The 24,559-nt window shown below is 47.9% G+C and overlaps 1 protein-coding gene across 1 annotated transcript in view; it reads left to right on the top strand.

Moving 5' to 3' along the window:
- The window catches only part of LOC139262837 (UDP-glucose 6-dehydrogenase-like), an 87,106-nt gene that overhangs the window by 39,556 nt on the left and 22,991 nt on the right, over window positions 1–24,559 (top strand). Inside the window, exons 9-11 of the mRNA XM_070878011.1 lie at window positions 4,650–4,789; window positions 11,091–11,182; window positions 12,672–12,782. Coding sequence (XP_070734112.1) covers window positions 4,650–4,789; window positions 11,091–11,182; window positions 12,672–12,782 — 343 coding nt within the window. The remainder of the gene's footprint in view (window positions 1–4,649; window positions 4,790–11,090; window positions 11,183–12,671; window positions 12,783–24,559) is intronic.

The raw sequence follows: 24,559 nt of genomic DNA on the forward strand, positions 1-24,559 counted from the left end.
ATCGAGGGTTATGGAGATAGTTTGACAACATGTTTGACAAAGTTGTTGGAATTCTTTTGAGGATGTAAAGAGCAGGGTGGATAAGGGGGAACCAGTAGATGTCATGTATTTGGATTTACAGAAAGCATTCGATAAGCACATAAAAGGTTACTGCACAAGATAAAAGCTCATGGGATTGGGGGTAATATATTAGTGTGGATAGAGGATTGGCTAACCAACAGAAAACAGAGAGTCAGGATAAATGGGTCATTTTCTGGTTGGCAACCAGTAACTAGTGGGTTACCACAGGGATCAGTGCTGGGGCCTCAACTATTTACAATCTATATTAATGACTTGGATGAAGGGACCGAGTGTAATGTAGCCAAGTTTGCTGAGGATACAAAGATAGGTAGGAAAGCAAGTTGTGAGGAGGATGCAAAGAATCTACAAAGGGATTAGACAGGCTCAGCGAGTGGGCAAAAATTTGGCAAATGGAGTATAATGTGGGAAAATGTGAAGTTATCCACTTTGGTAGGAAAAATAAAAAAGAAAATTATTATTTAAACGGGGAGCGATTACAAAATGCTGCAGTACAGGAGGATCTGGGGGTTCTTGTATATGAAACGCAATAAGTTAGCATGCAGGTACAGCAAATAATCAAGGTGGCAAATGGAAGGGGATGGAGTATAAAAGTAGGGAAGTCCTGCTCCAACTGTACAGGGTATTGTGAGGCCACACCTGGAGTACTGCGTACAGTTTTGGTCTCCTTATTTAAGGAAAGATATACTTGCATTGGAGGCAATTCAGAGCAGGTTCACTCGGTTGATTCCTGAGATGAAGAGATTGTCATATGAAGAAAGGTTGAGCAGGTTGGGCCTATACCCATTGGAGTTTAGAAGGATGAGAGGTGATCTTATTAAAACATAAGATTCTGAGCGGGCTTGTCAGGGTAGATGCAGAGAGGATGTTTCAACCTCGTGGGGGAATCTAGAACTAGGGGGCACAGTTTCAGAATAAGGGGTCGCATATTTAAAACAGAAATGAAGAGGAATTTCTTCTCGGAGGTCGTGAATCTTTGGAATTCTCTGCCCCAGAGAGCTGTGGAGGCTGGGTCATTGAATATGTTTAATGGATGATAGACAGATTTTTGAATGATAAGTGGGTGAAGGGTTAGCGGGTGGGGAAGTGGAGCGGAGTCCATGATCAGATCAGCCATGATGTTGAATGGCGGAGCAGGCTCGAGGGGCCAAATGGCCTACTCCTGCTCCTAGTTCTTATGTTCTGTGTTGTCACCAGATGGATTTTTTTTTTAAATGAAAGCATTTGCAAAAAGAAAGCCAATCATTTCATGCTGGTTTCTTGTTGCCTTGTGGAGAAGTAATGCATTCTCAGGAAGAAGATGATAAGGAACCGTCTCTTAGCAATATTGATAAGCTTCTAATTGATCTAGAGAAGGGCCTAATTACAGGAATTAGACTTGGTAGGCATTAATTTAAGGTGATTAGGCGACATGAAAAATATTTTTACGCAACAAATGGTTAGGATTTGCAATTAGGGTGGTGGCTGTACTGCAGCAACTCGCCAAGGCATCTTCAGCAGCACCTCCCAAACCCGCGACCTCCACCACCTAGATCATCATCAAAGGCAATCCCTCGAAATTGAGGAAGACTTGCTTCCATTCTAACAGTGAGTTATCAGGTGGCTGTATAGTCCAATATGGGAATTACAGTCTCTGTCACAGGTGGGGCAGACGGTGGCTGAAGGAAAGGGAGGGCGGGACTGGTTTGCCGCACGCTCCTCCTTCTGTCTGCGCTTGTTTTCTGCATGCTCTCGGCGACGAGACTCGAGGTGCTCAGTGACCTCCCGGATGCTCTTCCTCCACTTTGGGTGGTCTTGGGTCAGGGATTCATGTGTGTGCCGGTGGGGCTGTTGCACTTTATCAGGGAGGCTTTGAGGGTGTCCTTGAAACGTTTCGTTTCCTCTGCCCACCTGGGGCTCGCTTGCCGTGTAGGAGTTCCGAGTAGAGCGCTTGCTTCGGGAGTCTCGTGTCGGGCATGCGGACAATGTGGCCCGCCCAGTGGAGCTGGTCGAGTGTGGTCAGTGCTTCGATGCTGGGGATGTTGGCCTGAGTGAGAACACTGACGTTGGTGCGACTGTCCTCCCAGGCGCTTTGCAGGATCTTGCAGAGGCAGTGCTGGTGGTATTTCTCCAGCACTTTGAGGTGTCTTCTGTATATGGTCCACGTCTCTGAGCCATATAGGAGGACGGGTATCACTATTGCCCTGTAGACCATAAGCTTGGTGCCAGATTTGAGGTCCTGGTCTTCAAACACACTCACTCTTCCTCAGGCGACCGAAGGCTGCGCTGGCACACTGGAGGTGGTGTTGGACCTCGTCATCGATGTCTGCCCTTGCTGACAGTAGATCCCCCTCCCCCCCCACCACCCCACCCATCACCTAGAAGGACAAGGGCAGCAAGCACATGGGAACACCATCACCTCCACATTCCCCTCCCAGTCACACACCATTCTGACTTGGAAATATATCGGCCGTTCCTTCATCGTCGCTGGGTCACAATCCCGGAACTCCCTCCCTAACAGCACTGTGGGAGCACCTTCACCACACGGACTGCAGCGGTTCAAGGCGGCGGCTCACCACCACCTTCTCAAGGGGCAATTAGGGATGGGCAATAAATGCCAGCCGAGCCAGCGATGCCCACACTCCAAGAATGATAAGGAAATTGGATAAATAATTGGAGATAAAATTTGCAGGGATATGGGGAAAGGGCGGGGGAGTGGGACTAACTGGATTGCTCTTCGAAAGAGCTGTCGCAGGCTCGATGGGCCGAGTGGCCTCCTTCTGTTCTGCATTGTTGTATGATTTCTACAAATGGATGAGTCAGTTAAACCTGGTTCCACCATGGCAGCATTATGCGGTGTCATTTTAAACCCGTAATGTCACAAGAGATCAATCAGTAATTTTAAAATGTGGGCGTCGCTGACAAGGCCGGCCTTTATAGCCCATCCCAATTTGAGTATCTTGCTGGGCCACTTCAGAGGGTAGTTAAGTATCAAACACATTGGTGCGGGACTGACCCCACACGTAGGCCCAGATCGGGTAAGGGTGGCAGGGTTCCCTCACTGAACGGACATTGGTGAACCGGTTGGGTTTTTATGATCTACATAAACACCAGGAAAACTCTTGGTGCGAAAAGTGGTCTGATAGGTTACCTTCTCCTGTTAAAGTCAAATATTTTGTGGGAATCCTTTTATTACAAGAATAGAGGAAAATTAGACTTTTTTTTTAAAAAAAAAAGGTTGGACAAGTAGCATTTGGTAAACAAGATAATAAATCTTCTCCTGTAAATTAAGCAAATCAAGGGATGGGGTAAGGGAAAGTGGAGTTGAGGTTTAAGATCAGGCTCAAGGGGCTGTGTGGCCTACTCCTAATTCTTGTCTGTTTTATGTTCTCATCAATGCAGAAACTGGCCTTGTAGCAGAAGGTTAAGGGGAGATTTAATAGAGGTGTTCAAAATCACGAAGGGCAAGAGTAAATAAGGAGCAACCGTTTCCAGTGGCAGGAGGGTCGGTAACCAGGGGACACAGATTTAAGGTCATTGACTAAAGACCCAGAGAGGGGATGAGAACAATTGTTTTATGAAGCGATCACAGATTCACTGCCTGAAAGGGCGGTGGGAGCAGATTCAATAGTAACTTTCGAAAGGAAATTGGATAAATACTTGAGGGCAAGATTTGCAGGGATGTGGGGGAAAGAGCCGGGGTGGGGTGGAGTGGGACTAATTCGATATCTCTTTCAAAGTGCCCGCACAGATGGGCTGTATGATTTTATGAATTCTACTACTGATTCTTTAACCACATTGCAGGCAGGGCTTTGAACCAACTGGCCTCCTGTTTTACAGGTACAGAGAGACCTGGGGGTCCTTGTGCATGAAACACAAGTTAGTATGCAGGTACAGCAAGTGATCGGGAAGGCAGATGCAATGTTGGCCTTTATTGCGAGGGGGATAGAGTATAAAAGCAGAGCAGTCCTGCTACAACTGTACAGGGTATTGGTGAGGCCACACCTGGAGTACAGTGTACAGTTTTGGTCTCTGTATTTAAGGAAGGATATACTTGCATTGGAAGCTGTTCAGAGAAGGTTCACTAGTTTAATTCCGGAGATGAGGGGGTTGACTTATGAGGATAGGTTGAGTAGGTTGGGCCTCTACACATTGGAGTTCAGAAAAATGAGAGGTGACCTTTTCGAAACATATAAGATAATGAGGGGGCTCGACAAGGTGGATGCAAAGAGGATATTTCCACTCATAGGGGAAACTAAAACTAGGGGACATAGTCTTAGTATAAGAGGCTGCCCATTTAAAACTGAGATTGAGGAGAAATTTCTTCTCTCTGAGGGTTGTAATTCTATGGAATTCTCTGCCCCAGAGAGCTGTGGAGGCTGGGTCATTGAATATATTTAAGGCGGAGATAGACAGATTTTTGAGCAACAAGGGAGTAAAGGGTTATGGGCAGCGGGCAGGGAAGTGGAGCTGAGTCCATGATCAGATCAGCCATGATCTTATTGAATGGCAGAGCAGGCTCGAAGGGCCAGGTGGCCTTCTCCTGCTCCTATTTCTTGTGTTCTTGTGTTTAACATTGCTTTCTGTTACAGAGAGTCTTCCAGTATCTACATATCCAGATATCTCCTGGATGAGGGGGCCAAGCTGTACATCTTTGATCCAAAAGTGAAGAAGGAACAGATTATTCAAGACTTGTCCCACACCAGTGTTTCTAATGATGATCCCGACAGGGGTATGTATTCAAGGCGATGGAGAACTTGAGAATTTTACACCAGATAAGCTATGGATGAGGAAGGCCATTCGGCCCATCTTGGCTCATCCATCCTGAAAAGCCTAGCGTCCCCCTATCGCACTGTTTCTTACACTACACGGGATAAACGGCACAGCAACAGGCCATTCGGCCCAACCAGTCCATGCCGGCGTTTAGGCTCCACTCGAAGGATGTGAAGGCCTTCGGGAGGGTGCAGAGGAGAATTACTAGAATGGTTCCAGGGTTGAGGGACTTCAGTTACGTGGAGAAGCTGTGGTGGTTCTCCTTAGAGCAGGGAAGATTTGAGACGAGATTTGATCGAGGTGTTCAAAATCATGAGGGGTGTCCAGACAGAGTAGATAGAGAGAAACTGTTCCCATTGGTGGAAGGGTCGAGAACCAGAGGGCACAGATTTAAGGTGATTGGCAGAAGAACCAAAGGTAACATAAGGAAAAACTCTTGCGCACGAGTGGACCAAGAGCTGGAAAGTGGGATTAGGCTGGATAGCTCTTTCTCAGCCAGCACAAACATGATGGGCCAGTCGGCCTCATTCTATGTTGCATTATTCTGAGACTTGCTTTTGTGCCTCCATCTTGATACAGAGTCCTCATTTTTGGTGACTACTAAAATTGTTGGGATGAGGGAGCTTACAAGGTAGTGGCATAGGAATCTCCTGCCCACCGAGACCAACTTGTAAGGATTGCTCTTGGGTTCAGACCTCATATAATGGGCCAGAAAAAGGCAATTGCACCAATATTTATTCAGCTTGTTGGTTAACAGGCAAATTGACGATGTCTTCAGACAATGCTTTTGTTTGTACTTCATTGGCTGCACTCCTGAGGTTGCAAAAATCACTAGATGAATGGCTTAGTGGGCAGCACCCTTGCTTCTGAGATAGGAGATTGTGGGTTCAAGTCCCACTCCAGGGACTTGAGCAAAAATCTAGGCTGATGCTCCACTGCAGTGCTGAGGGAGTGCTGCACTGTTGGAGATCTGTCTTTCAGATGAGATATTAAACCGAGGCCCCGTCTGCCCTCTGGGGTGGAAGTAAAAGATTCCATGGCAGTATTTTGAAGAAGAGTTTACCCTGGTGTTCTGACCAATATTTACCCCTTAATCAACATCACTAAAGCAGATTATCTGGTCATTATTACATTGCTGTTTGTGGGAGCTTGCTGTGTGCAAGTTGGCTGCTGTGTTTCACAAGAAAATCAGGAGTAGGCCATTTGGCCCCTCGAGCCTGCTCCACCATTCAATAAGATCATGGACTCAGCTCTTTGCAATTTTTCTCCATTTAAATTATAATTTGCTTTTCTATTATTTCTGCCAAAATGGATAACCTCCCATTTTCCACATTATACTCCATCTGCCAAATATTTTGCCACTCACTTAGCCTGTCTATATCCCTTTGCAGATTTTTTTGTGTCCTCCTCACAATTTGCTTTCCCACCCATCTTTGTATCATCAGCAAACTTGGCTACATTACACTCGGTCCCTTCATCCAAGTCATTGATATAGATTGTAAATAGTTGAGGGACCCAGCACCGATCCCTGTGGCACCCCACTAGTCACTGTTTGCCAACCGGAAAATGACCCATTTATTCCGACTCTCTGTTCTCTGTTCGTTAGCCAATTCTTTATCCATGCTAATATATTACCCCCAACCCCGTGAGCTTTTATCTTGTGTAGTAACCTCTCATGTGGCACCTTATTGAATGCCTTCTGGAAATCCAAATACACCACATCCACTGGTTCCCCCTTATCCACCCTACTCGTTACATCCTCAAAGAACTCCAGTAAATTTGTCAAACGTGATTTCCCTTTCATAAAACATACACTACAGCACTTCAAAAAGTACTTCATTGGCTGCAAAGTGTTTTGGGATGTCCTGATGTCCTGAGGTCATGAAAGCTGCTATATAAGTACAAGTCTTTCTTTATTGGGAGGGGCTCTACTTGAACCGGGCTGCAATCAGTGTCCTGGCAAATGAATAACTGGGGCAGTAGACAGTGCTTTAAACTAATGGAGTGTGGGAGGATTCAGGGAAGAGTAAATTTAAATACAGCAAGAGAAATGTCAAGGCTCTCGAGCAGAGCAGAGTTTTGGGTAAAAATAAGCCGAGTGGGTCAGGAAGGGATAGAGAGAGGAACAAAGGTCATAGGGCATCCGTGACTAAGGTGACATCAGGGAAAAATACAAAAAAGTCAAATCTAAAAGCACTATGTCTGAATACGGGAAGTATTCGCAACAAAATAAATAAAAATGAATAGGTTTGATCTAATAGGCATTACGGAGACGTGGTTGCAAAGTGACCAAGATTGGGAACTAAATATGCCAGGATACTTAACTTTTAGAGGAGATAGGCAAAATGGAAAAGGAGGAGGGGGATAAAGAAAGTAGAGGGAAAGGATCTTTAGCTCGGAAAACCAAGACATAGAATCAGTTTGGGTGGAGCTAAGAAACAGCAAGGGGCAGAAAACATCGGTGGGAGTTGTTTATAAGCCCCCAAACAGCAGTGTTAATGTAGGGTAGAGTGTAAATCAGGAAATGGGAGGTGCATGTAACATGGGTAATACAGTAATCATGGGGGACTTTAATCGACATATAGACTGGGCAAACCACATATGCAGTGGAGGACGAATTCCTGGAATGCATTCAAGATGGTTTTCTAGATCAATATGTTGAGGAACCAACTAGAGAACGTGCTATTTTACATCTAGTATTGTACAACGAGAATGGGTTAATTAATAACCTTGTTGTAAAGGGGCATTTAGGGAAAAGGGACCATAATATGATAGAATTTTAGATAAATCCAAAACTAGGTTCTTAAATCTAAACAAAGCAAACTATGTAGGTATGGGGGGCGAGTTGGCTAAGGTAGATTGGGAAATTACATTAAAAGATATGACGGTAGACAAGCAATGGCTAGCATTTACAGAATTAATACATAATTTACAACAAACATACATTTCTTTTTGAGGCACAAAAACCCAACAGGAAACATGAACCAACCGTGACCAACAAGAGAAGTAAAAAATAGTAATGGATCAAAGGAACAGGTTTATAATGTCGCCTAAAGGTTCAGTTAAGCCTGAGAATTGGGAGGATTTTTGAACTCAGCAAAGGCGGACTAAGAAATTAATAAACAAAAGGAAAATAGAGTATGAAAATAAATTAGCAAGAGACATGAAAACACGCTGTAAAAGCTTCTATAGGTATGTAAAAAGGAAAATATTAGCAAAAGGAAATGTGGGTCCCTTACAGGCTGAGACAGGAGAAATTATAATGGGGAAATGGCAGAGAAATTAAACACATACTTTTTGTCTATCTTCACAGAAGACGACACAAAATATCTCCTGGAAACAGTGGAGAACCAAGGGTCTTGCGAGAATGAGAAACTGACATAAATTAATAGTTTTTTTAAAAAAAAGCAAGTACTGGAGAAATGAATGGGACTGAAAGCCAATAAATCCCCTGGACTTGGTGGCCTATATCCTAGGGTTATGAAAGAGGTTGCTATAGAGATAGTGGATGCATTGGTTGTCATCTTCCAAAATTCCATAGATTCTAGAACGGTTTCCACATATTGGAAGGTAGCTAATGTAACCCCGCTATTTAAGAAAGGAGGGAAGAGAGAAAACTGGGAACTACAGACCAGTTAGCCTCACATCAGTAGTAGGGAAAATACTAGAATCGATTATTAAGGTTGTGGTAATAGGGCACTTAGAAAATAATAATCTGATAGGGCAGAGTCAACACGGAATTATGAAAGGGAAATCATGTTTGACAAATCTGTTAGTTTTTTTGAGGTTGTAACACGCAGAATAGATAAGGGGGAACCAGTGGATGTGGTGTATTTAGATTTTCAGAAGGCATTCAATAAGGTGCCGCACAAGAGATTATTAAACAAAATTAGGGCTCATGGGATTGGGGATAATGGACAGAAAGCAGAGAGTAGAAATAAACGGGTAATTTTTGGGTTGGCAGACTGTAACTAGTGGGGTGTCGCAAGGATCGCTGCTTGGGCCCCAGCTATTCACAATCTATATCAATGATTTGGATGAGGGGAGCAAAATGTACTACATTCAAGTTTTCTGATGATCCAAAGCTAGGTGGGAATGTGAGTTGTGAGGAGGATGCAAGGAGGCATCACGGGGATATGGACTGGCGAAGTGAATGGAGAAGAACATGGTAAATGGAAAGCAGAGTATTTTTTAAACAGTGGGAGATTGGGAAATGTTGGTGTTCAGAGGGACCTGGGTGTCCTTGTACACCAATCACTGAAAGTTAACATGCAGCTACAGCAAGCCATGTACGGCAAGGTACAAGAGTAAAGATTCTTATTCTCTGTCTCCATTTCTGGGGATAGACTATAAGCCCATTGACTCCCACAGCTACCTGGACTATACTTCCTCCCAACCCACATCCTATAAGGCCTCCATTCCGTGCTCCCAGTTTCTCCATCTCTGTCGCATCTGCTCTGACGACACCACCTTTCACACAAGTGCCTCTGACATGTCTTCCTTTTTCCTCAACCGAGGATTCCCCTCTACCGTGGTTAACATGGCCCTCAACCGTGTCCATTTTATTTCCCGCACTTCTGCTCTCATCCCCTTCCCCTCCTCTCAGAACCATGACAGGGTTCCCCTTGTCCTCGCCTTTCACCCCAATAGCCTCCACGTTCAACGGATTATTTTCTGCCACCTCCAGCGTGATCCCACCACCAATCACATCTTCCCCTCCCCTCTCAGCATTCCGAAGGGACCGCTCCCTCCGCGACACCCTGGTCCATTCCGCAGTCACCCCCAGCAGCCCCTCCCCTTCCCACGGCACCTTCCTGTGCAAGTGCAGGAGATGCAACACCTGCCCTTTTACCTCCTCCCTTCCCCCTGTCCAGGGCCCCAAATACTCCTTCCAGGTGAAACAGCGATTTACTTGTACTTCTTTCAATTTAGTTTACTGTATTCGCTGCTCACGATGTGGTCTCCTTCCTCTACATTGGGGAGACCAAACACAGATTGGGCGACCACTCCGTTCAGTCCGCAAGTGTGACCCTGGGCTTCCGGTCGCCTGTCACTTTAATTCTCCATTCCATTCCCACTCTGACCTCTCCATCCCCGGCCTCCTACACTGTTCCAGTGAAGCTCAACGCAAGCTCGAGGAACAACACCTCATCTTTCGTTTTGGCACTTTACAGCCTTCCGGTCTCAATGTTGAGTTCAACAATTTCACGCCATAACCCCTTTCCTCTCTCTTATTTTTATTTTCTCTCTCCGTTCCCCACGGCAGCGGGTAATTATTCTCCCATTCACGCCCTCTCTCGACTCATCTTTTGTCTCCTAACTTGTGCCATTACCATCTCAATTTGGCCCATCATTCCTTTTGTCTCTCAAATCTCTCCTGCCATCCATCCTATCACAGACCTTCTCTTTTGTTCTTTCCTCCCCTCCCCCTTTCAGTGCCCTTTGCACTTACTTAAAAATCAGTTACATTTTGAACTTTTTCCAGTTCTGACGAAGAGTCATCGACCCGAAACGTTAACTCTGTTTCTCTCTCCACAGATGCTGCCTGACCCGCTGAGATTTCCAGCATTTTCTGTTTTAAGTTCATATTCTAGCATCCACAGTATTTTGCTTTTGTATAAGAGTAAAGACATCTTCCTGCAATTATTATATCGGGCCCTGGTGAGACTGCACCTGGAGTATTGTGTACAGTTTTGGTCTCCTTACCTAAGGAAGGATATACTTGCCATAGAGGGAGTGCAACAAAGGTTCATCAGACTGATTCCTGGGATGGGGGGATTGTCCTATGAGGAGAGATTGAGCAGACTAGGCTTATATTCTCTAGATTTTAGAAGAATGAGAGGTGATCTCATTAAAACATATAAAATTCTTACAGAGCTTGACAGGGTAGATGCAGGGAGGATGTTTCCTCGGCTGGGGAGTCTAGAACCAGGGGGTCACAGTCTCAGGATAAGGGGTTGGCCATTTAGGACTGAGATGAGGAGAAACTTCTTCACTCAGAGGGTGGTGAACCTTTGGCATTCTCTGCCCCAGAGGCTTGTGGAGGCTCAGTCGTTGAGTATATTCAAGACAGATCGATAGAGTTTTGGATATTAAGGAAATTGAGGGATATGGCAGGGAAGTGGAGTTGAGGAGAATATCAGCCATGATCAGATTGAATGGCGGAGCAGACTCGAGGGGCCGAATGGCCTACTCCTGCACCTAATTCATATGTTCTTGTGTTCTTTATTTATTAATACAAATAATTTTCTTTCTTGCAGTGTCACGTTTGGTCACCGTCTCCCTGGACCCATACGATGCGTGTAAGAATGCCCATGCTATTGTGATCTGCACAGAATGGGATATGTTCAAGGTATTGAAAATAACTCGACCCTTCCAGTGTGGCTAGTTTATTTTCTTTGCTTTCTCTCACTCTGCTCCTGAAGGTAAGCGGTCATTGGGTAGCATGGCCCTCTGCTGGCCCCAATGTTGGCTCTTCCCACGTAAATCAATTTCTTTCACCACTAATACTTCTGAGGCTGATGCCGATGCAGAGCAACAACTATCCTTTTACATTAGGTTAAGCTAGATAATTGCAGCAGGAGTAGTGGAGTGGCGTCTGATCCTTCGATCGTATTTGTGAATGGGGCATTGGGCCGTTGTACGTTCCACGGTCTGATCTGGTCGACCACAGTCGCACACTGGAGAGTGTGTAATTCCCCATTTGTGCTTCAAGTATCCGCCTGTGCCGCGGTTTGTGGTTGCCGATGAGTTTCGCGTGGCGTTTGTTTGTGACATCTAGTGAACTCTGTTCGACTTTTCATCGGGGTAGACTATTATTTGACTGTCGGTGTCAGCCGTGGATTAGTGAGCAGCGCTCTCGCCTCGGAGTCAGAAGGTTGTGGGTTCAGGTCCCACTCCAGAGTCTTGAGCACCAAAATCCAGGCTGACCCTCCAGTGCAGTGCTGAGGGAGAAAGACAGACTTGGATTTAGACAGCGCCTTTCACGACCACCGGACGTCCCCAAGCGCTTTACAGCCAATGAAGTACTTTTGGAGTGTAGTTACTATTATGTGTTGCACTGTTGGATAAACCGAGATGTACTACTCGAAGAAGAGCAGGAGTGTTCTCCCTGGTGTCCTGGCCAATATTTATCCCTCAACCAACATCCATCACTTATGCAGATCAATATCACATTGCTATTTGTGGGAGCTTGCTGTGCGCAAATAGGCTGCTGGATTTCCTACACTTCAAAAATACTTCGTTGGCTGAAAAGCACTTTGGGATATCCCGAGGTTGTGAAAGGTGTTTTATAAAGGCAAGATTTTCTTTATCAGGGGCTGCATATAGTGACAACACTATTCGCGGCCTGAATGGAGATTATTAGATAATTCCCCCGTCAATCGCACACATCTATCGGTGACCCCCTAGGATCAATTTTTCACACGCAATTTGTATTCTGTAACTATCCTCCACTCTGAGTTTTGCTGGAGATTACCCTGCTTTTATCGGAAACGTTGCTGTAGTTTTGGTCATGAGTTCGGTTTGCTGTAGTTCGCCGAGGCGCTCCTTAAATTGACTGTTTGCTGAGTAATTCGAGCCTGCATGCACTGACGCCACAATTCCCGGCCAGAATGCAGAGGGTTGGGTTCGGCAAGGTCTGTGGCCAGCGTGGGAACGTCCTGATTTTCGGGTAACTGTGTGCAAATCTGATGCATGGGCTCTTGTTCCAGATTCCGGTCTGTCCTGCAGTCTTGAGTAGGATAAGTTTGGAACACTTGCAGCTAGGCCATCTTGCGTGCATAAATGGGATATCGATGCAGATCTTGCCCGTGTCTCAGTTGAAGTTTGTCACTTTTCAGGAGCTGGACTACGAGAGGATCTACAAGGCGATGCTGAAGCCAGCGTTTATCTTTGATGGAAGGCGCATTTTGGATAGTCTTCACGAAAAGCTCCAGCACATGGGTTTCCAGGTAAGGGCAGGAGTGGCAGAAAAGCATGCATCCCAGCTCTGGGAGTGATGCCTTTGGTCACGTCCATAATTGGGTCCGGTGGTCAGGGGAGGTGATGGGTGCTAATTGTGAGAGGTGGACAGGGGGATGATGGGTGCTAATTGTGAGAGGTGGACAGGGGGGGGGGGGGTGATAGGCGCTAGACTTCTGATGTTCTGCTCTGCTGCTGAATATTCACTTGAAAGCCTTAACTCTACCTAATGTCTTCACACCCGAAAACACATGAATAAAAGACTTTTTAAACGGCCTCAATGGGGCTGATTTCTGTCTACTGGTGTGACGTCAGGTCTGAACGATTAAGAATTGGTGTGACTCTTGCCAGAATTATGCATGAATAAGGAGTCTGACTAGATACTATGAGCTCAAAGTAAATTGTGACAGTAGTCCTTCATTACAGATCTCGGAGGGCCTCTTCAGCCTTTGAGGCCTCCTTTATATACAGGTGCTCCCAAGGGATTGTGGGATCCCTTGGGACTCCAGGGGATGAGCCCTCTGGTGGCTACACAAGGTATATACAGGTTTACATATATAACAAGAATGATGTGCTAATTTAATTTAAGGCGTGAGCTCATTTGCCGGAATGTTCACTGCTGCCAGCGTAAAGAGTGGTGGACCTTGGAATTGTGTGTTCCTTAAGGGATGTGGATAATTAAAGGGGAGGCTATCCATAGCGCAGCAAAACTTATACAAGTCTTTGCAAATACTCATGTGGAAATACTCGCATTGCATTCCAACCCACTTGCAGCCTGAAGGACCAGGAGATGAATAAGTGATTGGCTAAATTGAGAAGGAAAACCAAGTGACAAGAGACACCCAGTATCCGAACCCCAATGCAATGACTGCTGTAGTGAAGATGGTCCTTCAAGTTGTTTGTTAGGAGAAGGGTGGCCGCCTTTGGCACTCCCGTGTTACCATTTTCATGAGCATAGAATGACCGTGTAGAATGAGACCATTCCGCCCATTGTGTCTGTGCTGACTCTTTGAAAGTGCTATTCAATTAGTTCCACTCCCCCACTCTCTTCCCATAGCCCTACAAATGTTTCCTTTTTCAAGTACAAGTATACTTCCAATTCCCTTTTCAGCGTTACTGTGGAATTTGCTTCCACCGCCCTTCCAGGCAGCGCCTTCCTGATCATCATAACTCGTGTGAAAAATGTTTCATCCTGCCGCTTCTGGTTCTTTAGCCAATTATCTTAAATTTGTGTCCTCTGGTTACCGACACTGGAAACCGTTTCTCTTTTTAAAAACCTTTCATGATTTGAAACAGCTCTATCAAATCTCCTCAACCTCTGCTCTAAGGAGAACAACCCAAACTTTTCTAGTCTCTCCACGTAACTGAAGTCTCGGCATCCCCTGGTACCAGTCTAGTAAATTGCTATTGAATTATTTGTTACTTACGACGTTGAATGAAGCGTGGGTCGCCAGAGTTTCCTTGTTCCGCCTTTATTAAGAGAACTTGCACAAACCGAATACAATTGAGCGTAGCCACACGCTCTTCAGATTCAGATACCCTTCAAGTATTGCACCAGGCAGCTCTTCGGGTATTCTGCTACTTTAAAAACTAAACATCACAGCCTATATACACGTTAATGATTTCCGCCCAAGTTCCTCATTCTCCCCTATTGGCTCCCTTTTGCCACATGACCTCACATGGTGCTTCCCCTTCAGTGACTTTTCCTTCATGGCTCAACTTGCCTTTCATCATGAGCCACCACCTGTCTTTGCGCCGCAATTAGGCTAACTCTCTCCAACCTTCTTCCGGCCTTCCATGTTTCAACCATCTCCGCTGCACCCTCCCCAAGGCCTTCACGCCCTTCCTGAAGTGTGGTGCCCAGAGTTGGTCCGCATTTGTTCTCGTACGAGGGAAGACAAAAGAGACCGGTTTGTCACGTTGTCGCTCGTAAAATGCTAAGGGGTTCTAATTTTTGTTTGTCACCACTTGCTCATTTGGAAGTGTTGCGCTGGTGGAGATGGAGAGAATGTGGCTGTTGGACAATGGAACACCTTCCCAATTCACGCACGCCACATTAGCTCGGTATCCAGCACTCCTGGGTCGGAGTTAGAGGCAGAGTTGGGCTCCCTCTATATTCTGCCCCAACCACAGCACTTGCACCAGTGTGACCCTTTCCACTCTTCACTGGTGTTGTCCCGTGGCCTGTCGAAGGTTAGGATCAGTCTTCTACTTTGCCTCAAACTTCGTTCCAATAGCGACCCTCAACACTAGCTTTCGGAGAGGACTTTAATCCCATCAGTCTTGGCTGGATTTTAACCCAGCTCCTGGAGGTGAAAGGCCACTGCCCAGCCCATAATATCTTCCAACTATCAAGTCCGACCTTTTTAAAGCACTTTTCTTGCTTTTGAATCGCGATTCTACAGTCAACAATACTGGTCAACCTACCTCATTCCTATGGCAAAGGAGTCCCTGTTACTTAACATAAGAACATAAGAAATAGGAGCAGGAGTCGGCCATTTGGCCCCTCGAGCCTGCTCCGCCATTCAATAAGATCATGGCTGATTTGACCATGGACTCAGCTCCACTTCCCTACCCGCTCCCCATAACCCTTAACTCCCTTATCGTTCAAAGATCTGTCGAGCTCCATCTTAAATTTATTCAATGACCCAGCCTCCACAGCTATCTGGGGTAGAGAATTCGACAATTTACAACCCTCAGAGAAGAAATTCTTCCTCATCTCAGTTCTAAATGGGTGACCCCCTTATTCTTAAACTATGCTGCCTAGTTCTAGATTCCCCCTCAAGGGGAAACATCCTCTCTGCATCCATCTATTGAGCCCACTCAGAATCTTTGTTTCAATAAGATCACCCCTCAGTCTTCTAAACTTCAATGAGTATAAGGCCCAACCTGCTCAACCTTTCTTCATAAGTCAACCCCTTCATTTCAGGAATCAACCTCGTGAACCTTCTCTGAACTGCCTCTAATGCAAGTATATACCTTCTTAAATAAAGAGACCAAAACTGTACGCAGTACTCCAGGTGTGGCCTCACCAATACCCTGTACAATTGTAGCAGGACTTCTCTGCTTTTAAACTCTCTTCCCCCTTGCAATAAAGGCCAACATTCCATTTGCCTTCCTGATTATTTGCTGTACCTGCATACTAACTTTTTGTGTTTCATGCACAAGGACCCCCAGGTCCCTCATTTTGTAATCTCTCTCTATTTAAATATTTTTTTATTTTTCCTGCCAAAGCAGATAACTTCACATTTTCTCACATTATACTTCTGCCAAATTTTTGCCCAGTCACCTAGCCTGTCTATATCCCTTTGGTGATTCTTTGTGTCCTCCTCGCAACTTGCTTTGCAACCCATCTTTATATCATCAGCAAACTTGGCTACATTACATTCGGTCCCTTCATCCAAGTCATTAATATAGATTGTAAATAGTTGAGGCCCCAGCACCGATCCCTGTGGCACCCCACTGTTTGCCAACCAGAAACTGACCCATTTCTCCCGACTTTGTTTTTTGTTAGTTAACCAATCCTCTATCATCATATATTACCCCCAACCCTGTGAACTTTTATCTTGTGCAGTAACCTTTTATGTGGCACCTTATCAAATGCCTTCTGGAAATCCAAATACTCTGTTGTATTTATTTTGTGTGTGGGCTACTGAATCTGCCTATAATAAAACCAGGAAATGCTGGAAACACTCAGTGGATGTTGGTAAAAAGACGCGCAGCTAGTTTTACTAAAGTAGTGATGAGACGAAGAGATGCTTCAGATTTAACACCTTTAGTCCTTCCTTCAGCATACAAAGGAACTCCTCATCATAGGCAGTCCCTCGGATCGAGGAAGACTTGCTTCCACTCTAAAAGTGAGTTCTCAGGTGGCTGTACAGTCCAATATGGGAATTACAATCTCTGTCACAGGTGGGACAGATAGTCGTTGAGGGAAAGGGTGGGTGGGGAGACTGGTTTGCCGCACGCTCCTTCCGCTGCCTGCGCTTGTTTTCTGCATGCTCTTGGCGACAAGACTCGAGGTGCTCAGCGCCCTCCCGGATGCTCTTCCTCCACTTAGGGCGGTCTTGGGCCAGGGATTCCCAGGTGTCTGTGGGAATGTTGCACTTTATCAAGGAGACTTTGAGGGTGTCCTTGTAACGTTTCCTCTGCCCACCTGGGGCTCGTTTGCCGTGTAGGAGTTCCGAGTAGAGCGCTTGTTTTGGGAGTCTCGTGTCGGGCATGTGGACAATGTGGCCCTGCCCAGCGGAGCTGGTCGAGTGTGGTCAGTGCTTCGATGCTGGGGATGTTGGCCTGAGCGAGAACACTGATGTTGGTGCGTCTGTCCTCCCAGGGGATTTGCAGGATCTTGCGGAGGCAGCGCTGGTGGTACCTCACCAGCACTTTGACATGTCTGCTGTATATCATAGGCAGTCCCTCGGAATCGAGGAAGACTTGCTTCCACTCCCAAAGTGAGTTCTTTGGTGGCTGAACAGGCTGATACGAGAGCCACAGACCCTGTTGCAGGTGGGACAGACATTCGTCGAGGGAAGAGGTCGGTGGGGCTGGTTTGCCGCGCTCTTCTTCCACTGTCTGCACTTGGCCTCTTCATGCTCTTTGCGTTGAGACTCGAAGAGCTCGACGCCCTCCCGGATGCACTTTCTCCACCTCGGGTGGTCTTCGGCCAGGGTCTCCCAGGTGTCAGTGGTGATGTCGCACTTTGCCAGGGAGGTTTTGAGGGTGTCTTTCTAAAGTTTCCACTGTCCTCCTTTGGCTTGTTTACTATGAAGGAGCTCCACATAAAGCATTTGCTTAGGGAGTCTCGTATCTGGCATGCAAACTATGCGGCCTGCCCAGCGAAGCTGATCGAGTGTGGTCAGTGCTTCAATACTGGGGATGTTAGCCTGGTCAGAGGACACTGATGTTGGTGTGCCTGTCCTCCCAGGGGATTTGCAGGATCTTGCGGAGACATCGTTGGTGATATATCTCCAGCGACTTGAGGTGCCTTCTGTACATGGTCCATGCCTCAGATCCATACAGGAGGGCAGGTATTACTACAGCCCTGTAGACCATGAGCTTGGTGGTAGATTTCAGGGCCTGGTCTTCAAACACTCTTTTCCTCAGACGGCCGAAGGCTGCACTGGCGCACTGGAGGCGATGCTGAATCTCCGCATCAATGTCTGCCTTTGTTGATAAGAGGCTCCCGAGATATGGGAAATGGTCCACATTGTCCAGGGCCGCGCCGTGGATCTTGATGATTGGAGGGCAGTGCTGTGCGGTGGTGACAGGCTGGTGGAGGATCTTTGTCTTACGGATGTTAAGCATAAGGCCACAGTGAATACATTGACTTTTTCCTGGAGTTCAGCCTCTGAATGTGTGTAGACGCAGGCGTTGTCCGCATACTGCAGCTCAATGACAGAGGTTAGGGTGATCGTGGACCTGGCCTGGAGGCAGCGTCGGTTAAACAGCTTCCCACTGGTTCTGTAGTTAATTCCACTCCAGCGGGGAGCTTGTTGATTGTGAGGTGGAGCATGGCGGCGAGGAAGATTGAGAAGAGGGTTGGAGCGATGACGCAGCCCTGTTTGACCCCGGTCCGGATGTGGATTGGGCCTGTAATGGATCCATTGGTAAGGATCACTGCTTGCATGTCATCGTGAAACAGGCAAAGGATGTTGACAAACTTTTGGGGGCATCCGAAACGGAGGAGGACGCTCCATAGACCCTCACGGTTGACCGTGTCAAAGGCCTTTGTAAGATCGAACAAGGCCATGTATAAGGGCTGCCGCTGCTCCCTGCATTTTTCCTGCAACTGTCGTGCTGCAAAGATCATGTCTGTTATGCCCCGTAGGGGCACAAAATCCGCATTGTGATTCCGGGCGGAGCTCCTCGGCCAGAGGGAGAAGATGGTTGAGGAGAACTCTAGCGACAACTTTCCCAGTGGCTGATAGCAGGGAGATTCCCCTGTAATTGCCGCAGGCGGCCTTGTCCCCTTTTCAAAAAAAAAAATGGTCACAATCACCGCATCTCTGAGATCTTCCGCCGTGCTCTCCTCCCTCCAGATGAGAGAGATGAGGCCGTGTATCCGCGCCAACAGCACCTCTCCGCCATACTTTAGCGCCTCAGCAGGGATTCCATCTGCACCCGTAGCCTTGTTGCTCTTGAGCTGTTTTATGGCTTTGCCTACCTCGTATAGCGTTGGGGTTTCACTGAGGTGGTGGCGGGTCGCGTGCTGCGGGATGGGGTCGAGAACATTCGAGTCAAAGGCAGAATCTCTATTGACGAGATCTTCAAAGTGCTCCTTCCATCGGGCCCTGACTGCCATGGTGTCCTTGATGATGAGTATTTCCCCATTCTTGGCCAGGAGTTGGGTGGGGCCTTCGGAGTTTGGACCGTAGGTGGCCTTGACTGCAGCGAAGAATCCTCGCATATTGTGGCCGTCAGCCAGTTGTTGTATCTCCTGTGCTTTCTCCATTCACCACCTGTTCTTTGGGTCCCGGGTTTTTTGTTGGACCTGAGCCTTGAGCCGTCTGTAATGTTGTTTTGCAGCTCCCGAGTTAGGTTGCTGCTTGAGGCTCAGAAATGCTTTGCGCTTGTGATCTATTCGTTCTTCGATCTCCTGATCATTTTCATCAAACCAGTCCTGGTGTTTTCTGGTTGAGTGACCAAGTGTCTCTTCACCAGCACTGGTTATAGAGGCCTGGAGGGCAGACCAAGCGCTGTGGGCATTCTGCATCTCAGGGTCATCAAGAAACTCCAGATTGGCTGTGAGGCGCTGGCTGTATAGGGCTCTCTTAGCTGGGTCTCTAAGTGCCCCGGCATTAACTATTTTGCGGAACTGCTTCTGCTGTCCCCTCTGCTTTGGGGCAATGTTAATGTTGATGATGGATTGGATTAGGCGGTGGTCAGTCCAGCAGTCATCGACTCCTGTCATGACACGGGTGATGCGCACATCCTTGTGATCCCTGGCTCAGACGATGACATAGTCAAGCAAGTGCTGTATATTGTCCACGTTTGAGTCATATAGGAGGGCAGGTATCACTACAAGTAGACCATAAGTTTTGTGCCAGATTTGAGATCCTAGTTTTCAAACACTCTCTTCCTCAGGCGACCGGAGGCTGTGCTGGCACACTGGAGTCAGTGTTGGATCTCGTCGTCGATGTCTGCCCTTGCTGATAGTAGGCTCCCGATGTATGGAAAATGGTCCACGTTGTCCAAGGCCGCACCATGGATCTTGATGACTGGGGGGGAGGGGGGCAGTGCTGTGTGGTGGGGTCAGGTTGGTGGAGGGCCTTTGTCTTACGGATGTTTAGTGTAAGGCCCATGCTTTCGTACGCCTCGGTGAAGGTGTTGATTATGGCTTGGAGTTCGGCCTCTGCGCAGATGAAAACGTCATCTGCGTACTGTTGTTCGATAGATGACTACCTTGGATTAGCCTGGAGGCAGCGAAGGTTGAACAGGTTCCCACTGGTTCTGTAGTTTTGTTCTCACAGCGGGGACCATTTCACTTACCTCGACAGCCTCTTCTCAACAAGAGCAGACATTGATGACGAGATCCAATACCACCTCCAGTGCGCCAATGCAGCCTTCGGCCGCCTGAGGTAAAGAGTGTTCGAAGACCAGACCCTCAAATCTGTCACCAAGCTCATGGTCTACAGGGCTGTAGTGATACCCGCCCTCCTGTATGGCTCAGAGACATGGACCATGTACAGTAGACACCTCAAGTCGCTGGAGAAATACCACCAACGTATCTCCGCAAGATCCTGCAAATCCTCTGGGAGGACTGACACACCAACATTAGCGTCCTTGACCAAGGCCAACATCCCCATCGTTGAAGCACTGCCCACACTTGATCAGCTCCGCTGGGCGGGCCTCATTGTTCGCATGCAAGAGACGAGACTCCCAAAGCAAGCGCCCTTCTCGGAACTCCTTCACGGCAAACGAGCCCCAGGTGGGCAGAGGAAACGTTACAGGGACACCCTCAAAGCCTCCCTGATAAAGTGCAACATCCCCACAGACACCTGGGAGTCCCTGGCCAAAGACCGCCCTAAGTGGAGGAAGTGCATCCGGGAGAGCGCTGAGCACCTCGAGTCGCATCGCCGAGGGCATGCAGAAAACAAGCGCAGGCAGCGGAAGGAGCGTGCGGCAAACCAGTCCCACCCTCCTCTTCCCTCAACCACTGTCTGTCCCACCTGTGACAGAGACTGTGGCTCTCGTATTGGACTGTTCAGCCACCTAAGGACTCCTCTTTAGAGTGGAAGCAAATCTTCCTTGATTTTGAGGGACTGCCTAATGATGAGTTTAGTTCCACTCCAGCGGGGAGCTTGTTGAGTGAGATAAAACATTGCAGCAAGCAAAATCAAGAGCAGCATTGGTGCGATGACGTAGCCCTGCTTGACTCCAGCCCAGATGTGAATGGGTCTGTGGTGGATCCGTTGGTCAAGATCACGGCTTGCATGTCATCATGGAGCAGGCGGAGGATGGTGACAAACTTTTGGGGGTAGCCGAAATGGAGGAGGACGCCCCATAGTCCCTCACGGTTTAATCTGTAAAAGGCCTTTGAGAGGTCAAAGAAGGCCATGTACAAGGGGTGATGTTGTTACCTGCATTTCTCTTGTAATTGTCACGCGGTGAAGATCATGTCCGTTGTACCCTTAGTGAATGGAATCCACGTTGCGACTCTGGGATGAGCTCTTCAGCTACAGGGAGAAGACAATTGAGGAGAAGTTTTGCAGTGACTTTCCCTGTGGCCAACAGCTGAGAGATTCCTCTAGTTACAGCCGGACTTTCCCCTTTTTTGAAGATGGTCACGATTACGGCATCTCTGAGATCTCCCGGCATGCTCTCCTCCTTCCAGATGAGAGAGATGAGGTCACGCATTCGTGTTGATAGTGATACTTTAGTGCCTCGGCGGAGATTCCATCTGCTCCTGATGCCTTGTTCTTCAGTTGTCGGATAGCATTTTCTACCTCGTGCAGTGCCGGGGTTTTGCTGAGATGGTGGTGGGTCACATGCTGCGGGATAGAGTTGAGGACATTCGCGTCAAAGGCAGAGTCTCGGTTAAGGAGATCTTTGAAGTGCTTCTTCCAGCGGGCCCTGACTGCCTCGGTGTCCTTGATGTGAGTGCCTCTCCGTTCTTGGCCAGCAGTGGGGTGCGGCTTTGGGTGCTTGGGCCGTAGGTGGTCTTGACTGCGCTGAAGAATCCTGGCTCGTCGTGGTTGTCGGCTAACTGCTATATCTCCTGTGCTTTCTCCACCCACCATCTATTCTTTAGGTAGTGGGTTTTTTGTTGGACCTTGGCCTTCAGCCACCTGTAGAGCTGCTTTGCTGCTCCCGAATTGGGTTGCTGCTTTAAGTTCAGAAATGCCCTGCACTTGCAGCTTATTAGCTCCTGGATCTCCTGGTCGTTCTCATCAAACCAGTCTTGGTGTTTCCTGGTTGAGTAACTGAGCGTCTCTTCGCAGGCGCTGGGTATGGAGACCTTAAAGGCAGACCAGGCGCTGTGGGCACTCTGTGTCTCGGGGTCATCGAGGGTCATCAGGTTGGCAGTGAGGCGCTGACTGTATAGGGTTTTCTTAACTGGGTCTTTGAGTGCCCCAGCGTTGATTTTCCTGTGGCATTGTTCCTGTTGCCGTCGCTGTTTTGGGGCTATATTTATAATGATGGAGCGGATTAGGCTGTGGTCCGTCCAGCAGTCGTTGGCTCCTGTCATGGCGCACATCCTTGCGGTCCCTCCCTCGGATGATGACGTCGTCAAGCAGATGCCAGTGCTTGGAGCGAGGGTGTTGCCACGATGCCTTGTATTTGTTCCTCTGACGGAACAAAGTGTTGCTGGTAATAAGGTCATGCTCTGGGCATTTTGTCAGGAGCACGGTACAGCTGGAGTTGGCTTTCCCTACCCCCTCTCTGCTGATCACGTCTCCCCAGAGGTCTGTCCTTTTCGACTCTGGCATTGAAGTCGCCAAGGAGGATCAGCTTGTCGCTCGTTGGGACTCGGGACAGGGATTGTTCGAGGCTGGAGTAGAATTCCTCTTTGGCCTCGTCTGTTGCCTCGAGTGTTGGTGCGTACTTGCTGATGACTGTGGCGCACTGGTTCCGGGGTTAGGGTGAGCCGAAGAGTCATGAGACATTCACTAATCCTGCAAGGGGAGTCTTTGAGGCGGTCGACCAGCTCGTTCATGATGGCGAAACCAACTCCATGGAGGCAGCGTTCTTCTGGTTTGCCTGTCTAGAAGAAGGTGTAACCTCCACCTTGTTCTTTTGAGCTGGACTTCCCCTGCCCGACGGGTGTCGCTTAGGGCGGCGACGTTTATGTCGAAGCGTCTGAGTTCCCGGACAACCATGGCGGTGCGGCGTTCCGGTCTGTTGCTGTTGGGGTTGTCCATGAAGGTCCTGACGTTCCAGGTCCCGGACTTCATTTTGAAGGTGTGGAAGATGCCTGTGCGTGAGTTCTTTTAACGTGGGGTGGCCGTTGCACGCTGGCTACCACACGGGTTTGGCAGAGCGAGGTCATGGTCCAGTGGCAAGGGGAGCCAAGACGATTGGAGACCAGGCTCCTCTGTATGGGCGCAGTTGCCTATGGTGGGATGTGAGCCGTAAGCTCGGCGCTGAGCAGCGCCTTTAGGAGAGGTGTTGGGAGATGACGGGTGGGGATGAGCGATGTGGGGCCCTGCTCCATTTTAGCTTCTCGAAGGGTCGTGAAGGCAGCTCGAGCCTGGAGCAGCTGAAGGAAGTTTTAAACATAAGCTAGCTTATTACAGGTGCTGTCAAGCCTCTGAGCTGACCAAAGAGAATGGCGGCAGCCAAGGCACCGCCTAAGCAGCCAGAAAACCACGCCTGCGCGGTATTGTGAATGGGCTGCGCGGCCCAAAATAACATTACAGGGAACATTGATCACAGCTGCAATCTCTGCTCTCTTGTTTTGCAAACCGCTACAGTCAGAGGCCTCTTCTTGGCACATGTGAAGGTCCAGCCACAATGCCTTATCTAATACACTGTTCAATCTCTAGCACACACTATCTTATTTCTGTGATAAGCATGGAGGGCATGAACTAACTGAGAGTGCAGTAAATATCATTATAGGCGGTCCCTCGTATCGAGGATGACTTGCTTCCACGCCAAAAAGGGATGAGTTCACAGGTGTTTCAATGAAGGAGCTAATATTCCAGGTCCTGAACTACAACTTGAAGGGTGGAAGATGCCTGTGTGTGAGTTTTTTTAACGTGGGGTGGCCGTTGCACACCAGCCACCACACGGGCTTGACTGAGCTAGGTCTCGGTCCAGTGGCAAAGGTTATCCAGTACGACTGGAGACCAGCTCTGCTGCACGGACCTAGTGCGCACAAATCACAGTGTGGGCTGGCCCGTGCTGCCCTTGGGTTCCGAGGGCTCTGCGACCACATGCACTCTCTCTCGCTGGACTACTTTTCGGAGCACAAACTCCTCTTGCACTACTTTTTCCTCAGCAAGCTTGAATTTACCTCCTTTCTCTTGATTTGACTCCCTTCTGCCACCTGACCTTGCATGGTGCGTCCCCTTCAGTAATTCTCCATCATGCCCAGAATGATCCAACTTAATAAGAACATAAGAAATGGGAGCAGGAGTAGGCCATACGGCCCCTTGAGCCTGCTCCGCCATTCAATAAGATCATGGCTGATCTGATCATGGACTCAGCTCCACTTCCCCGCCCGCTCCCCATGACCCCTTATCCCTTTATCGTTTAAGAAACTGTCTATTTCTGTCTTAAATTTATTCAATGTCCCAGCTTCCACATCTCTCTGAGGCAGTGATTT

This window comes from Pristiophorus japonicus, chromosome 4, assembly GCF_044704955.1.
Source record: "Pristiophorus japonicus isolate sPriJap1 chromosome 4, sPriJap1.hap1, whole genome shotgun sequence".
Classification (NCBI taxonomy): domain Eukaryota; kingdom Metazoa; phylum Chordata; class Chondrichthyes; family Pristiophoridae; genus Pristiophorus; species Pristiophorus japonicus.